Source organism: Leuciscus leuciscus, assembly GCF_965113295.1.
Source record: "Leuciscus leuciscus genome assembly, chromosome: 6".
NCBI lineage: Eukaryota > Metazoa > Chordata > Actinopteri > Cypriniformes > Leuciscidae > Leuciscus > Leuciscus leuciscus.
Genome location: NC_138730.1, coordinates 14,906,347 through 14,925,465, shown reverse-complemented (window position 1 = coordinate 14,925,465; position 19,119 = coordinate 14,906,347). Strand labels below are relative to the sequence as shown.

Below are 19,119 nucleotides of genomic sequence, written 5' to 3'. Positions count from 1 at the left end.
CTTTGGGATGTGAAGGAACAGGAGATTCGCATCATGGATGTGCGGTCAAATAAATCTGCAGCAACTGTGTGATGTTATCAATGACAATATGGATCAAAATCTCTGAGGAATGTTTCCAGCGCCTTGTTAAATCTATGCCATTAAGAATGAAGGCAGTTCTGAAGGCAAAAGTGGGTCCAACTTGGTACTACCAAGATGTCCCTAATAAAGTGGCCGCTATTGCCTGACACATGATGACGCTATGAGAGCCGTGCAAGTGCGCCACCTAGTGGGCAGAGAACGACATGTCTACAGGACACACAACATGCAGAGAGGAGAGCATCTCTGACTCCCTACATGACTGAAATAAATCATATACTGTATGTACATGCATGCACATTTTAACTCAAAACTGAATTCTTTATCATAAACTCCTGAGAAAAAATCTACATAAAAAGAATCAGGGAGAGTTTCAGCCCATGAAATGAGATGGTTGCTGTGTTCATTCATCCTAATTATTTCACCTGAACATTAATACAGGGGGACCACTTGCATCTCACCTTTCTCTCAAAGCTATCGTGTTTCACAAGGACACTCATTACACTTAATCTCGCAGGGCTGGACAAGCAGCCACAGCTTTGCCTTTAGGGATAATTAACAGCATCCCTTGCCATTTGTTTTCTGTGGCACTTGTCGTATCCAACACAAGATGTCCCTTGACTAAACGTTACTAAGCAAAGGCTGTTTGGTTCAAAAAAGGTGGGGTAACAAAAGGCGAGCTAGTGTGCATGTGTGATGGGGGTTGGAGGAAACAGAGATGGTGGGGGAGGAAAGTAATGATAGTAGTGTTGATGGTGATGGTGATGGTGTGTGTGTGTGTGTGGGGGGGGGGTTTGGTTCTCCACCCCAAATACACACCCCCACCAATCCCCAATTGAATGCATCAACGGGTACAGCTGGTCATGTCTCTGTTTTAAAAAAGCAACTGCCACCTGCATTTGTATAGGATTTGGAGACAAAGACTTTGGAACTTACCGTGGCTAGAATGTAAAGTTTGGCTAACAATTGCTCAATGACGGTTGGAAGAAGAGGGGAACATTTTTGAAGAATCATGTAAATACCATGAACTATGAATATGGCACTCTTTCAGTACCATAATATATAATAAATACACTGTAAAAAATGTGGCTGCGATTTAGTTATAACAACTTAAAATTTGTTGAGATAACTTAAATATCCATCTTAACTAAAGTTAACTAAACTTAATATTTTAAGTCAAGCATGAACACATACTTTTTAAAGTTGAAACAATGTTGGATTTTAAGTTGTGATAAATAGCTTTTTTTTTTACAGTGTACAAAGGTTATTCGACAATATCAACATATAGTTTAAAAATAAAACTTTAAATCATTTCAAATAACAATTCTCATTAAAGCTAGGACATCTTTAACCCATATTTTTTTTAAACATGATAAAACATGATCACTTTGCATTGTGTTCCGTTATAAAAAAAATATATATATATATGTAGGCCTACTGTGTGTCATGGGACGTAGCTAAGCGTTTCCAGTTAAAAGAAGTTACGTCTCTCATATCAAGTTTATAACATAAAGAACGCGTTCTGGGTGAAGAACTGGCCCTTTCTCTCCATTCCTCGTGTCTTCTTTTCTGTGACGTAGCTGGTGTGCGATGCCTTTGGGTGCCAGTAGGCGACAGAAGAGGACGGTGAATTTTAACGAGTCAAACGGTTGACGATTTATTTATGGGATGCGCGCGCTTCAGTTTGTCACATCCACCGAGAACTCGTGCACGCACCGCGCTGTTGGAACTTGGAAATGTTAATGAGGACATTTACCATTTTACACGCAGCTCAGCATGACGTGGACAGTGTTTTACCAGTGGTTCGTCAGTTTTAAATAGCTGTAAAGCGTTTTAGTTTCCCATTAGTCAGTCAAAATGAAAAAAGTATTGATTATGGAGAGATTTTTAAACGGGATATCCATCGATTCTGGCTGTTTTATTACGTCTGCGCATCTGGTAAGATAATTATTTTATAAATATTGGTAAATGTCGAAAAGACGACTTTAATTTGAACTTTTGTATCTGAAATCTTTAAAAGTCTGCAAGCTGTAAAATAGAGCGTTGCAGTTTCACTTCTTTCAGAATTTGTTAACCAACTTTTGCTGCTGTGTTTCAATCAGTGTATGTTTTTAAATACTCACTTCCTCATTTCCACTTCATCCCAGGTGGTTACCGAGGTGTACCGAAGTATTTAAGCATTATCACAAACTTTATTATAGGCTACGTGAGATATGTAGTCGGTGTGCTATTTGTCAGTCAGACTAATATGCCACTGAATTTCAGGAGCCAACATTTTGACGTGCATTTACATGTAGCATTTGATAGATCGGCGTCATGCTGTTGTCACATACCAGTGGTGCTGAAACCTCAAGCACTCAAGCTGCTGCCTGCATATTGAGATGCACTTCAGTGAAGGCTGGTATATTGAGGTCGGTGGAGACTGGTCGACATCTGTCATCCGGTCTAGACTGAGCAGCTCCAATCTTATCGAGATCAAAGCACATGCTTGCAATGCACGCTGGGAAAAAGTTTGTTTGAAAGAGATGCCAAAATGTGAGGTGAAATGTTAAATTCAACATGTAACGTGGATTATTTTGTATTTTATACAAAGTTACTGTTTTCTGAGGTGAATTCTGTATTTTTTCTGTCCCATTACACCCTAAATTTCTCTGTAGAAAAAAAAAGTCATAATGTGGCTTAGTCTCAAACACATCCACACTCATTCACGTCTAGACAACAAGCATTCAGCCTCCTCAAACGTGACCCTGACATATTAGCTTGAAATAGACGCCTTCTTAGACATGACATCAGCCGGTGTTTTAGCCAAACACATACACACATTCAGTTCACGTCAACTGAGCCAAATGACCTGCGTTTATAAGCCTAGTGGGGAAATCTCCGGCAGCTGTGCGAAGGCGGCGAGGATGCAGATGTGAGTGTATGCGTGTGAATGGGATAGTTCACCCAAAAAGGAAAATTCTGTCATTAATTACTCACCCTCATGTCGTTCCAAACCCGCAAGACTTTCATTCATCTTCGGAACACAAATGAAGAGCTTTTTGATGAAATCTGAGAGATTTCTGTCCCTCCATTGACAGCTACGCAACTACCACTTTGAAACGCTTCAAAACGATCATAAAGAGATCATAAAACTAATCCATATGAATTGAGCGGTTTAGTCCAAATTCTCTGAAGAGACTTGATCGCTTTATATGATGATCAGATTGAATTAAAGCTTTTATTGACATTTAAACATTAATCAGCGAACATTAACAGAAGCTCAACCGTGCTGAATGAACCTCATTGGCTCTTGCACGTCACGCTGTCAAAGGAGGGACTGAAACCTCTCAGATTTCATCAAAAATATCTTCATTTGTGTTCTGAAGAGGAACTAAAGTCTTGCGGGTTTGGAACGACGTGAGGTTGAGTAATTAATGACTGAATGTTCATTTTTGGGTGAACTATCCCTTTAAATGCATGCTTCCAGCAGGATCCCTTCTATAGCAATAAGTGTAAAATCAACCTTTATCACACCTATCAGGTTAGGTTGTGTTAAATCTGAAGGAACAGGATGGCTTTTAGGAAATGTATTTTATTTACTTGAGAACAAAAAAAAAAACATCAATGGCACTTGACTTTTTTAGTTTTTCCAGAGTGCTGCAAATGAAGCACACCTTCTATGCAATCATGCCAGTTTGGGCATCTATCTGATGTACTTTACCGTAATAACTTCATATCATGTTGTCCTACGTAGTTTGGGTGGTTTCATGAAGCTGCTTTTACTGAACCACATAAAATCTGTTCATTTCCTTTATACATTGGGTTTAGCTGTTGTATAGCTAAAACTAGAAACTTTTTCTAGTTTCGGAAAGCTTAATCTTAAATGTGTCAAAGTTGAGTGTGGGGTCTCATGAACTGAATTAATAGGTGAAGCATATCAAATGTTAATTTGAGTCAATGAATATGACTCAATGAACATTTTATGTGATTTTGAAACAAAAAATATTGATATAACTCACAAAATAAAAGTTAAGTTTATTGTTGAACAACAAACTCCACACATACAACAAACAGGCCAAGGTAAAACAAATAATGCAGACAAAACAAAGTCAAAAGAAACCAAAACTCCTTTTTTCTTTGGCCTAGCCCTCCCATACAAAAACTAGTTTATGGTACAACTAGTTATGGTACAACTAAAGTTCATACATAAAATTTACTGGAATGCTCTGAGTTCAATGGCTGTTGATTTTATACATGTTGTCTTTATGTTGAAATATTGAGACATGGTCAAACAAGTAAAATTTCATAAAGAAGCACCGTTTTGGTCACAGGAGATCACGATAAAGTGGCTGACCTCTTCACAATATGTACAAAAATATAAAATGTAAATAAAAATACAAACAAATCCTTGTCTTGCTTATTTCATTGCGAATGCTGGAAATCTGAGTTGTGGTCGGTCCTCTAGAAAATTTTGAATTGGGGGTCAGTTGGTTGACATGGGTGACGAACTTGAAAATGACCATGTTTTATGTATTTGAGTCCTTAATGCCACTGGCTCCAACGGTGGGTTAAAGCAGAGGCGTCTACACCTGCTCAGCAATATGAAACAATCCTTTAATCATCATCATCCTTCTTCTGCTTCTTGGGGTCGACGTCATCCTGAAAGAAAAGGGGGATTAGAAAATTAATTACTCGAACTGTGACAAAAAGTGGAAACCACCATCACTTGGTTCCAGTATTCTTTTGGTATAGCAATTCATGATTGTACCTCATCATCTTCATCATCATCTTCAGCAGCCCGTTTTGTTCCTCCACCTAGCTCATCATCATCTTCATCCTCGTCCTCATCCTCATCACCTGCACAAAATGATCATCAGCCACAATAAAAAAAAAAAATCTTCGAATAAGTTTGTCGTCATGGCAGTATATTGTGAACATTAATGTTGCACCCACCCTCTCCTTCCTCTTCGTCTTCTTCATCTACCTCATCGTCTTCCTCATCATCAATTTCAGGCTCTCCGTTCTCTTCATTCTCCTATTAACACGTTTAAAAGAAAAAAGGTCAGTGCATGTTCTCCAATGAACACCAAAGTAGATGAATAGTAGAGAACACTGCATTTAATTACCTTTCCATTAGTGGCATCTTTTCCATTTTCCTTCTCCTCAAGGAGCTTCTTCTCTTTCAAGTCCTAAAAAAAATATATATATATATATTTCTCTTGACTTTAAACTTTAAATTTTGCCTATTAGACACAGAAGGCTCTAATCTGACAGAGTCAATGCAGATTACGACTGGCGTGAGCAAAACGCCCCCTATGCGCACAAATTTAAATTGCATCTCTAATGACGCCCCTCTGACATTGACGCCTGATTGGCTGCCGCAGAGAAGTGTGCTGTCCATCATCGACTCATGTCCCGCCTCCTATCGAGAGAGCTCGTTTGTAATCGGACACTTTAGTGAGGCTCGGCGGCTGTGGGTATTGTAAAAGCAAATGCATTAAGCAACCATATTTTGGCGTGTACGCACTTGCTTACATCGCAGCTCCAGAAAACAAAAGCTTAAAACGTCAAACAAGCTGGATAAGTCAGAACCACGGAATTATGGTTCCGTGAGCTGATGCCGAACTCTAATGAAAGACAAAGAAGCGCACGCGTGGCTTTCACAATCTTATCCATCCCGAACACGAACACGACAGAGTTCGGCACGCACGCAAACACCGCCGTCACGTTAACCTGGATTTAGTTCGCGCAGTCGCAGAATTGACAAGAAACCGTCGGCAAAAAAACACAACCCGTCATAAATGTCAGAATATCGTGTGCTCCTTGAATTTGCTTTGAGGGGTCTCGTTTTCAATTAAAGCCCTGTCAAATACAGTTAAATGAGCCTTACCCATGCAAATATTTGCATTAGTTCGTTTATATAATCTTTAGCCCTTAAGCCGTTTATCAACCACATCAACTTGGACCGCCCCCTTAAATTCACCGACGTCTCTGGCTTCAAACTAGTAAACCAACAAGCCCACGTTGCCGTCGCACTACATGGAAAAATAGAAACTCGTTGGAAATTCATAAGACAGCTTACTCGATCTCTGGGCTTGCATATCAGCTGCCTCTGTGAGTGTAAAGGGCTTTCGAGTACGAGACAACGGCACCACAATTTACAACCTAGTCAAACAGTTCGGGTAACATTACAATTTCTTCACTTGTTTATTATACATAAACTTCAAATATGTGTAATTGCCTTTGAAAACCGATGCACTGCATCGTTAATCCAAGTTCCGCGTAGCCTATCGGCTGCATCAGAATCAATCGCTATCGGACATGATGATAAACCCGAACAGCGGTAATTCGAAATAACTTGCTTTAATCCCGTCAAATGTGCAGTCAATTCTATTTCTCTTTATCATACGTGAGATTTCCTATCGGTTTAGACTTCAAGCCGCCTAGACAAACCGGCAAACTTTCAGCCCAGAAGCTATCGACCGATCAACGCGTTCTCAAACCCGCCGTAATGCCACAAACTAACCAGTAATGAATGAACGGATTTAGGAATAAATGAGTGCTCAAAACGTTGTTGTACGGAGATGTACATAATCCATAAAACCATAGAACAAGCAAATTGTGTAACATATTTGGCTATTTATGCATATTTAAGGATCTGGAAAACGAAATAGAAAGAATACAGGTTTATGGATTTATCGCGGTAAAACAGTTGACGTCTCCAGCGCACATCAACGCCGTTCAAAGGGGAACCGACACGCTTGTATAAACAAAGAACCCGCGCGCGCAGACTGTTACATTCCGGACAATGAGAAATTGCGTTTGAATGTGCTCTCATTCCGCACGCGCTATTGAACTAGTTACAGTGTAGGTTATCCCATTTAAAGTTCTCATCACAATGCATCAATTTAAAATCACTTACGGAGCAGTTATCGCGTACTTTTGCTTTAATTAATCAACGCTTCTTTCCGGCTACAGCCCAAAATAGCCTACGCGTTCGCGTTAAATCTGAACTAGGAGACAAATGAAAGAAAGAAAATTGTTTTTTTTCTAAATGAGAATTTAGTTTATCGAGAGGCATCCGTTCTTACCTTTGCGGAGATTTCTTTCGCGGAGTCAACCTTCGTATCGGCCATAATTACTATTATGTATCAATAAAATTCAGAACGCAGGAAAATGCGAGAATAATCCTCCTCTATCCTCCAATAATCACTATTGTAATGAAGCTTTCTTATGCCGACGGCATGTGATGAAGGAGGCTTTAATATAGATTTGTGGGCGGGGCGTGAGAGGCGGTCGGCTGTATTTGATTGGTTAGTGGACTCCGAGGGGGTGTGTTTTCAAGGCAATAGAGTGGAACAATGGAAAGTATTTCCAAACGTAAAAGGACACACCCCCAGCCGGTATTTCAACAGAGAAGACACACCTCCTACCTCCGCTTTTCTCGCTACAGACAGAGCTGTGCAACGCAATTCCACATTTCCTCAACAAATCCGTTTGATACGACATACTAACTCTCACATATGAAGTCGTGCCTCTCTTTTAAAGTTCATGAAATTAATGAGTTAACAAATGTCGTCTGTCCATGAGTTGCTAGAGTTATTGACCCCTAAATCACCCCCAAACACGGCACCTACTATTATAGCATAGATAGGTGGTCAATATGCCAAAGCACACTACGGAAATGTTGTTTTTTGAGCACGTATAGGGGTGGCACTTGGAGCTGTTTTCATGCCAGATGCAGCCCCTCCCCTTTCCGTCAATTTTGCACTAAACTTAGCACTTGAGTAAACGCAAAAACGGCTCTTTTCACCGCTGCCTTAATTTCATCTGACAAACGAAAGGAGAAAATGCGCACAAACCAGCTAAATCTTTAGCAGGTATCCCGTGTTAGTTGCAGAACCCCTTTCAAAACAGGAAACCCATGTTTAGATCATAGTCTGATTTTTATTACCGAGAAAAAAAAACTAACCACACGACGTAAGAAGCTGCAACCAATGGAAACGCGTCTTTTGCAAGTTGGGCTCTGTAAATAATACTGTTAAAAATGTATTTTAGAATCATTAACAACACACGGTTTGTGCTGTATTATTTGGGATGAGAGTAGGCTAGCGTTTAAACAAAGCAGAAGCCATAACCTCGCCGGCGAACACAGAGGGGAGGGGAATTTCGGATACTTCATCATAACCTACATTCAAATTCTACTTTGATGACGAGGCTTCTTGCAGTCGGGCGCATCTGATTGGACGCCCAAACGATCAGAACCCAAAGTTGACGCTTTGCGCGAAACTATTGGATGCCAGAGATGTCAATCAAAGTAATGACCCACAGTGCGCGAGAAAGCCTGGAAATGGATTTGAGAAGATTCTTGGCCTGGATGGCAATTTATGAGCAGGTCAAATGTGTGATTGTTAATTAGTGAAGTGTACGAAATAGAAAATAAATAAATAAATATTAGTAGATCAATAATATTATTAGACAAATCAGTTTTGCCTGAACGAAAAAATAGATCTATATTATTATTAGATCAATAATAACTTGCAAAAACCTGTTCCACTAACACATAACCTATAGACCATCTTGTCAAAGTAAACATTTAGTTAACAAAAATAGGAAAATTATGTTTGCCTGCTTGTACAAAGACTATAATATTACAGATTATCATCACCTAAAATAATTAATACAACATACATCGATCACAGTGCATCTGTCATTTTATAATGGATTTCTATAACAGTCATTAAATTATCTCTTCTTTACACGTTATAATATGAATACATATCTGGTTTGTTATAATAAAATCAATGATTTTGTCTGTTAAAAAGATATGAAAACAACAATAAAAATTTGATACTTTTTTTATTAATAATTATTATAATAAATAATTAATTAATTATAATTATTATAAAATATAAATAACAATAAATATTCAATATAATTACTCTTACCTTAAATTCTGCTTAATCATAATCTGAACCCTTATTCTTCACCCAATAATGCTCCACTTTAATTCTAGCATCAGGCCAAATTTCCTGCTTCTCAAGCTGATCTCCCCTGAGGCGGAGTATATATTGCTGTACAGGATAACAGACACAGAGAAACACTTCCTCATGAGTAGGCAGTGAAAACTGTGCATGCGTGGACCTGCCAGAGAGATGTGGAGGAGGAAAGCTCTGCTGTGAACCAACTAACTCAGACGATAGATGGCTTCCCCTCGCTCTCTGAGCTTCAGACAGGTGCATTCTTCTGACAAGGGCACATTATTCTCTGTGCAAGACAACCAGTGCCTTAGAAAACAACCCAGCTATCAATGTGCATTCCTTCACCATGAGGTTCTTCTAAAAGACATGCTCCTCATCAAATAAGGCTGTTAATTTCCCTCTGTTTTTCTTCTCATCGCTCAGAGACAGGAATGTGTTCCCTCTAGTGGGAAACATGTATTACAGCAGCGACTGACATGCTCTCCCCTGCACAGTGATTACAATATTAACACTCTGCCTAATTTATTTTATTCTTTGTTTCAGCTCTGCTTGATGTTTGAAAGTAATTTAATCTTTGCTTTCCTAGAAGATTCAGAGAGCCGTATTGAGCTTGCTCTTCAGGAATGTTTTGGAACTGAGATGCCGTTTCCACAAGGAGAAAGTGCTCATTTGAAAGTAATAACACTGGCCTGGTGTATTTTAAGCATAATGAGAGCAAGTGCGTTCTGGTGATCCCTGGCAGACAATTACTATACAGCAACGATTATGTTAGAGGCTCTGAACACTTCCTCAGAAGGGACTTAAAAAAACATGTATGCAATTGTATTAGATGTCAGTGATTTTGTGCACAAGTCACATGCTCTTAAATATTCAAAGTGTGTAGTAAGGGAAATTGTCCATTCAATGAAAGTTAATGCTGTCCAATGAACATTTGGCCCTATTTCACCTGTTTCATTTGTGATCAATTCACCTGCAAGATGTGTTTTGGTTGATTGATCACAAATGGACACCGCAAAATTTCTGTAAAAGTGATTTTTAATCTCAGAAAGTTTTATCTGGTTAAAGGACAAAAATAAAATAATAAAAAAGACAGGTGTAAGCCGGGTCTGAAACGTTTTGAGCTTGTCCACTTCCAGAGGTAGTCGAAAACACATTTGACCGGATTGCTTTATAGTGTGTAAACGCTCATGTGGTCAAATGCGTTCGAACAGCCATAAAACACTGTCTACTCTCCGTCTACTGACCTAATGAGTAAACATCATGGGAAGAGCTCTAGCCAGACGAGATTTAAACTTTGTCGGCTGAAGACTCAAGTTTGGTTTGAAGATGAAAACGTACCAAGCACAATGTTCTCTCTCCATTCCTGATTTCTAACATGCACTCATTTCTTATGTCATGGTCTTGTGTCAGAGCAGAAATGAACACTTATACTCTCTGAATGTTTTTTTGTTTGTCTCTGGGCATGTTCATATGTAAATTGCGAGAGCTTATTTTGTCCGTTAGATAAGAAAAAAAACACATTTCCCCGCCCATAGACCCTCCCCTCAAAGAAATCAGGACAAGTGGTTGAAAGTGGACAAAAGAGTCAGATTAAAACACCAGGAGTAAACGAGAATGTGTCTCCCTCGTCTACTTGTGATCAGATCGGCCAAAACGCATCTTAATACCAGGTGTAAACAGGGCCGAAGACAAGCATACAAACAAACATGGCACAGTACAACAAATGTACACATCCAGAGAAAATTTGGACTTGAATGGTTCGGACTGAGCGAGGTGAAACCCAATTCTTCCTGTCCTTCCCACAAGAGTGTGAAGTCATAAATTAGGCATGGTGCCCTTGGTGAAATGATCGATAACAAGAGGGGGAATGAGATAGTATGTGAGAGAAACCTCTACAGAATGCATGTCAGTTATTTTTAAATATAATAATAGCCTAAGGTGAACAGGTAAGCCTAAACTGTCAACGTCACATGATTTTGTAACTTGTCACTCATTGCTAATAATAGTTCAGGTACGTGCTTGATGAAAAAAGGCCTCAAATTACTCCATCTCCAAGACTTGAGATGTGGCCAAATTTGCATACCTGCACTGTTCTGTGATGTTTTGTAGTATACATAGTGTGCACTATAGAGTAGAGTGCACTGATAATTCAGAATAGAAAAAGTCACTTTAAATACCCAGATGATGCCTGAAAAAACAAAGTGTGTAATGTTGGACACTTCATGCACTCAACTGTCGCAGCTTTAATCATGTTGTTAAATGAGAAAATTACGGCATGCAATTTATGGATGCAATAGTGATTTACAAACTACTAGTGCATTTTAGATGGAAGTCGAATTGTCTGCATCTGAAATCGTATGCTCTCTTTAGTAGGTACTTATTTTGATTAAGTCATTACTTCATGGCCGCTAAAAAAGGTATGTTCTATATAGTGTGAATGTATTCCGGATGTACTACTTTCGCCATGTTGTTCTTATCACATAACCTGTCAACGTCACCGCCATTCACAAATCCTGTCCCATGGGTTAGTAAAGTGTCCATCGTATGCACAAGTTGGTCATCCAGGTACTTTTTTCCTACTCTTTTATGAGTACTGTGAATTCGGACATTCTTTTTTCACATACTGTTTTTCGCCTGTATAGTAGGGAAGTATGTGATTTTGGACGCAGCTTATCTTGATACCTTCTTTTCTGGATTCATTTGAATATGTAGATATGCACAATGAATGACTAGAACAGCTCTGGAGGCGCAGTCAGCCCCCTCGGGTACGATTCTCTCCTATCCTCTACGGGATTTGTTAGCAGCTGCAATATGTTCTGGCCGAAGCTCCAGCAACATATAGAAGAAGAAGAAGAAGTTTTATTTATATTGCGCCTTTCCGTATAAGTTCGCTTTACATTGTACATTACAATACATTTGCACACCCACATATACATTGCAAATACATAAGGCCACATAATACATATTAGATATGTTTTTAGCTGAGTCTAGAAGGTAGACAAAGTTGATATATTACGAAGTGTAAGGGGTAGTGAATTATTTTATTTAGGAGCATTAACACTACATGACCTTCCACATACAGTGGACAACCGAAAACGAGGAATGGACAAAAGTTCAGATGATGTGCAATAGGCTACTACGAATATGGAAAAAGAGTTTTTAACCACAGAAGAAATATGAGAGGCAAAAGATAGAGTTGAGTGAAATAAGACACCAAGATTACGGACAGATGAAGAAGGAAAGAACATGAACCCCATTAATATCAAAGGACAGGTCCATTCTTTTGACCGAGGTCATTCATCAATATTTCAGTTTTGTTATTATTTAATTGAAGGAAATTCAGGGACATCCAATGCTTGATATCCCTGATTCTTGCAGCAAGTGAGTCAGGCAGGGATGGCATATAGGCCATATATGATATATCAGAGCTGGTGCCGAGGTAAATTTGAATGTCATCAGCATAGCAATGAAATTGAAGTTCATGCATGCGTATGATGTCACCAAGTGGATATATATAAATGATGAACAATAGTGGACCAATAACTGAACCTTGAGGAACACCCTGTGAAAGCGGAGCAGTGGCAGATTTATATCCTTGTATAGTGATATAATACTTTGTCACTGATGTAAATGAGCCAGGAAAGAGCTGAACCAGTGATGCAGGTGTCAGAAAGGTGAGAGATAAATATTTCATGGCAGACTGTGTCAAATGCAGAGCTTAGATCGAGAAGCATCCAGATGTTTATTAACCCTGAATCCTTGGACAGAAGAATGTCATTAACCACACGAAGAAGAGCAGTTTCAGTGCTATGAGATGGGCAAAATCCTGACTGAAAAGGTTCAAAAAGACCATCAGCATCAAAGTAAGATCTCAATTGTGAAGCCACAACGTTTTCAAGTATTTTACTTAAGAATGGTACATTTGAAATTGGCCAGTAATTATTCATGTTTAGATGGTCATGGCCCGGTTTCTTAAGAATAAGGGGTCACCGCCATAGATATCATATAATAAAGGCTAGATGTCTCGTCCGCGCTCCTGGCCAATGGAGGTCGACGTCCGCACACGGCAGCCATCTTACTACAGGGTGCTCGCTCACTCGTAACATGGTGCATGTACTTTTAAATAACCATAACTTGCTCAATTTTCAACCGATTTTCAAACGGTTTGGTTTGTTATAAACGTCAGAGATGTAGTTATGACACTGCATACATATGAATAATTATAACAATGGACTTCCATATGAAAGAATTATAGCCACGTTAATAACGTTTGTAAGAAACCAAACCGTTTGTAAATCCGTCAAGATTTCAGCGAGATAAGAGGATTTGTGTGCGTGCTGATCACTCACCTTAATTCACAGCTTCCCTGTGGTAAGATGGCCGCCGGTGACGCCGGAAGTGACTCCGCCGTAAGACATCTAGCCTTTATTATATGATATCTATGGTCACCGCAGCCATTTTTTATTCTGCTGGAACAATGGCAGATGCTAAAATACAGTTTATCATGTGTGTTATGAAAAGTGCAACCTCTGGAACACACATCTTAAGCAAAACAGTGTAGGATCAAGCTGGCAGGAGGTGGAATTTGACTTCACAATTAGATGGCTAATGGCAGCAGAAGTAGTGAGAGTGAAAGCAGAGAGAGAGTTTGTTGAATGAGCTCAAATGAACATTTGGGTCGCTTGTATGACGGGTGTCTTTGGCAATGGATTCAGTGATTGACTTCAAACATATCATGCTTGAATCAATGTCATTACCTGGGTCTGATTTTATACATTCAAGACACACCTCAAAGTACTAAAATCATAGAAGTGTATACGTAGATGCCACATTCAACAGTCCAGACACGTCAACTCGTCCACCATCTTGGAACGGTCAACATGTCATCACTCACAGTAAAAATGTATTAATGCGCCCGAGATTGAATAATATAGTATGTAAAAAATGAAATACTAATGATGTTGGTTATTATTAAATATTCATATACAATTATTAATTCATGGTTATATTGAATACTATATATATATATATATATTAATAATAAGTAACTTCTGAATAATAACAGAAATATGATTTAAAGTTTTAAATATTGCATACAGTGTGCTTCAGAGATTTCTGAATTCACATGGTGGTCAACGTTTCATTTAGGGAAGATAAAATATATCATACACAAAGGTTCAGCAAACTTTCCCGTCATTTTTTAAAAACCCCTTTGTGCCTTTTGACAGTGAAATTAAGTTGTGGGAATGATGTAATAGTAGCAATTGATATGTCTCAAATTTTAGGCTTCAGGCAGATCTTTTTGTACAGTAAGGCCGATTTATCCCAGGTTGTTTCCATGTCACCTCAGTACTCTGTTAACGTATGTATCATCTAAATTTACACTGCTCTGTTTTCCCATTCTTCTATACATTTGAAGCAAAGGGAGCCATTGACACAGTCTTCTAGCGGAGTGGAATGGAAAATAATGCATGGTGTTTCGAGACCGGTGTTGGGGAAAGTTCCTTTTAAAAGTAATACATTACCATATTGCGTTACTTCCTAAAAAAAGTAACTAATTGATTATAACAAAGTATATTTGTGGTATTTAACATGTTTAATTATTGCTGGTTAGTGTAATATTCAGGGTTTGCATTTCACTGTTTTATTCATTTTGAGGAAAAAATGTGTGAGATGAGTAAATACATGTTTACATTTAGTCTAGAAATACCACAAACATTCATGTTTACACAGTGCACACAACACCTCTGCATTTTAGGGTACGTTTACACTACAAAAATATGCTTAAAACGGAGTTCTCATAAACGGATAAAAACAAAGTTTTTCCTTTGAGTTTTCCAGTACAGACGACACCATTGTCAAAATGATCCCCATTCACACAGATCCGCGAAAACGACCAAAAACGCTGTATTCTGCTGCCAGGCCAGTAGATGGCGATAAAACAATATAGACTGAACACGTAATTCGCATGTGCATGACGTCATCGTCTTCAGAGATTCCTGTTTTTGTTTGTTTACACAGAAACCATTTTCAAAAACTTGCACTTTGAAACCCATTTTCAAAAGTTTGCGTTTTCAGGCACCCAAAACTCTGTTGTCGTGTAAACGAACGGCCAAAACGCATAAAAAGTCTTACGTTTTTAGTTGAAAACGGTGTTGTGTAAACAGCCCCTGACTCTTGATTTCTCTCAACTTGTTTGAAAAATATATTTTCTTCTAAATTGAAAAGTAATGCGTTACTTTACTAGTTACTCCAAAAAGTAATCTGATTACAAAACTCGCGTTCGAGACGCATTTTTACAAATTGAACTTCTTTAATTTGACACAACGTTTTAAAATGAACTGAACGTCACTAAAATTATGCTGAAAGGAGCAGCAAAACAGGGCACAACCATCATAAGAGTCAGTTGTAAGTTTATATACAAAAATTATTTAAAAGCAACGCACTGGAACCGATAAACGTGTTCAATTTTTGAGTGAACTTTCTCTTTAATAGTGGATCAGTTTCTTAAATTGTGAAAGAACATAGGCCTATTTTAGTCCATGTTTACATCGTTTAAAACAAAAATGTGACAAAAGTGAAAGAAAAAACATTCGGCCTATATAGCTACAGGCCTAAAGTATGAAGAATATAGACATTTTATGTCTATAATTTGTGGGAAAATGCTCGTTCACACATTTCTGTGTACCTTTTTTATTTCTTTGAAGTGGTTCAGCTCAAATTACTTTATGGTCTAACACACATAAAAAGTGCACTAAAGGATTGGAGTATGCAGCAGAAAGTGCCTGAAGCTAAGGAGTTTTTACATAGATGATCACTGAAGTGCACTAACCTACAGTACATGCTTAAAGTGCTACAAATGTATCATACAGGAAAGATGATCAAGAAACCAGTGAGCAACAGAAGGAACAGAGCTATGAGTACAATGTTTTATTAACATAAGAACTCTGTAGACTGAAAAGTAGAACCAAAAGGATCAAATTTATGAATGTTCAAAAAAAAAAAAAAACTAGTCAAAGTTTGAAACTTATGTTAAAACATACTAAATAGTAAAAAATTAAACTAAATTCTTTTCTTTTTTTACTTCAAGTGCGACAACTTTTCTTTGAAGGTTATGTATCCTCTTTCATTCCTGCCTTTTGCAGAGATATCCTGGTTTCCCTCCTAAAAAGTGTTTCCCCTTCTCTCAATTTACCCACAGCATTGGCAAATACTGCCCTCCTTTGTTCATCTGCTGCATGTTATCTGCTAAAGTCAGATCATTGCAGTCTGTTATTCTAATAGCGAAAATAGTTTGGAAAATAGTTCACAAAACTAAGACACAACAAATAGTATCGAATATGAAACATTTCCCTCCACCGGACAAGGTTATTTTCATTCACACGGCGTTGAAGAAGTCCTCTCTTCAGCTGAAACACACATTGTGTGATGAAACTATAGGAATGTCTCAGGCATAATGGCTGCATTGTGTATTTATTCATTAGCTTTAATAAGAAGCATTCACAGTCACATAGAAAACAAAAATAATAGAGAGAAACAGCGACTGGGCATCGGGGACAAGAACTGCGTATTAGAGCAACCATTGTGACTATATCTTCCAGTTTGTCCACAAACTACATTTTTCACAGAGTGGTGTCAATAAAACTAAGACATGTTAGAGACACATTAGAGATGTAATTGGTGGCTTAGTGTACAGTTATGATGAATGGTGGTTGAATATGATGAAAAGGTTTGGGCCTCAATGAAAACAAAGCGTCTAAGAGCACATGGAATTCATAAAGTAATGGATCAAAGGTTTTCCTTTGGTTAATATTATTCTAACATAGACACTGACACCATTTTCTCCCACAGTAACCGAGGTTAGAGGACAAGGAAGAGGAGCAAAAGACTTTCCCATGGACCCAATTACAACAGTCTTTCCTTTCAGATTAAAAATTAATGTTGTCTCAGCCTTTCTCCATGGCTTGCTCACAAAGGGGAAATGATACAGCTTTTCTCTTTATTGCCATTCAAGATATAAACAGTCAAAATAATTATATTGTTTGATGAATCTCATAATCACCATAATAGATTTTTACCAAGTGTTAAAGGAATAGTTTACTTAAAAATTAAAATTGTCAATTTACTCACCCTCAAGTTTCAAACCTGTATTTCTTTCTTCTGCTGAACTCAAAGGAAGATATTTTGAAAAATGTCGGTATAAACAGTTGATGGACCCCATTGACTTCCATAGTAGGAAATATTATAGGGAATACTATGGAAGTCAATGGGGTCCATCAACTGTTTGGTTACTGACATTCTTCAAAAATATCTTCTTTTGAGTTGTGTTCAGCAGAAGAAAGAAATTCACACAGGTTTTAAACAACTTGAGGGTGAGTAAATGATGACAACATTTTCATTTTGAAGTGAACTATAACTGTTCCACACTTGTGTGGGAAAAGGACTTCATATACTTTGATCAAACTGTAGCAATCAGACCACGTTTGGAGCTCATTCAAGTGGGCAGGACTGGACTTTGCTCTTAGTAGTTTATCCACCGTCATTATATGCACAAAGTCACCACTTTGAGCTGAAATGTTGCGGTTTCTTGATAGATTCTGTAATCGAATTCCTTAAAAACGATCCAATATTTGACCAGATGCTTTGACTTTCACATAATGATTAAACCCAAGAACAAATTACCAGTGACTGGCCAATTAAACTGCTATTCACTCCCACACTAGAGTCTGAGACCATAAAACAAGCAGCCACAGGAAGAGCTGTGACAACTTCAAAAGATTTCCTTTTTTCCACTTACTTTTAGTGTCATCTTAAAGGCCTGAAAGTCATTCACATCCATGTGCCTGTGATCTCGGTCCTCTAGCCTCCTCTTGTGGACAGACACAGCAACACATTAAGGAACAAACTAAACCTCTCTCTTGTACCATGAACTGAAACTGACCATGATAAATCCTCACAAAACAAACAGTATGACATTGTGAGCCAGGTGGAATAGTCCATGCACTATATTTGAACTTGATGACATCAAGAATAAAAAAAGACATGCGCGTCCAATGACCTGGAGTCCAATGCGTTTCATTTTGGTTGATTCGATTCATAAATGCCTTACAGAATAAGGTCCGAAATATCTACAGACTATAGCAAGTAATTCATGATGGATTGTTCATTTTCATACTTTGTACCATTAGAATTCTACAATACATAAAGCAAAATATTCTCAGAAAAAAACATTTTGATATTAAAAATACTGTGTATTCCAAAGAACGTTTCATTACATTTTTGTTAGGAAAAATAAGAATGTAATTTATATCAAATTCAATTTTGAAGACCCAAATCTTGACTACTCACATGGTCAAATAAAGCATATTTAATTTAAAATGAAGATAGGAATGTTACCTATTATTAAAAATGAAAGCTGGCATTAAATTGACTAGTTTTATTAATTTGTCTGTCCAGTCTTTTATCCAAAATGACAACCATTCCAATTCTATGTGGCCTAAAAGTGAAAGACAATTTAGTACCATCTAGTGTCATCTCTCTGACACTACATGAAAAGAAATGACTTTATGCTGAAAGAATTACAGAGGGCTAAATGGAAACTTGGCAAGATAAATTACAGTCTATTTATTTTGAAGACAGCTGTAAACGCAGAAACAAACTGATGTAAGAATGAGTAAAAAAACAAAGAGCAGGAATATCTCTTCAAGCAATCAACCAGTTTTCCAACCTTTTCCAAACAGCATGAACTATGGATTACTGCAAAATATCACAGTGCGTCTGTTCAAACCAAATTTATTCAAATCACAGACAGAAATATTAAGAAAGTGAAGGATTACAGGAACCAACAGAGATATGCTCTAATGACAAAGTGCAAAAAGTCTCTCTTAGTCTTAATGTTTCTCTGAATATTCATTCTATTCAATGCGCTTTGCTCAAAAGACCAAGACCACTAAAGCAATTACCTTAGAATTCAGTCTGGCTGTCTATCTTTCCATTTAAATACATCCATGTGAAATGCAAAACACAAGTAGAAAGACAACCCTTTCCTTGCTTTTGTAATGTATTAGGGTCAGAGCTT

General features: G+C 37.9%; 1 protein-coding gene and 1 long non-coding RNA gene across 2 annotated transcripts; one reads left to right on the top strand and one right to left on the bottom strand.

Moving 5' to 3' along the window:
- Positions 1-1,495: 1,495 nt before the first annotated feature.
- LOC309501864 lies at positions 1,496-4,260 on the top strand. Its single transcript, XR_014207012.1, has 2 exons — positions 1,496-2,016; positions 2,226-4,260. It is a non-coding gene; the product is annotated as an uncharacterized lncRNA (long non-coding RNA).
- On the bottom strand, positions 4,076-7,309 carry ptmab (prothymosin alpha b). The gene is made up of 5 exons (XM_082174142.1): positions 7,152-7,309; positions 5,187-5,249; positions 5,014-5,095; positions 4,829-4,917; positions 4,076-4,719 (listed from the first exon to the last, which is right to left on the bottom strand). Exons 1-5 carry the CDS (start codon positions 7,194-7,196, stop codon positions 4,675-4,677), a joined length of 324 nt encoding a protein of 107 aa, XP_082030268.1. The 5' UTR covers positions 7,197-7,309; the 3' UTR covers positions 4,076-4,674.
- Positions 7,310-19,119: the final 11,810 nt, after the last annotated feature.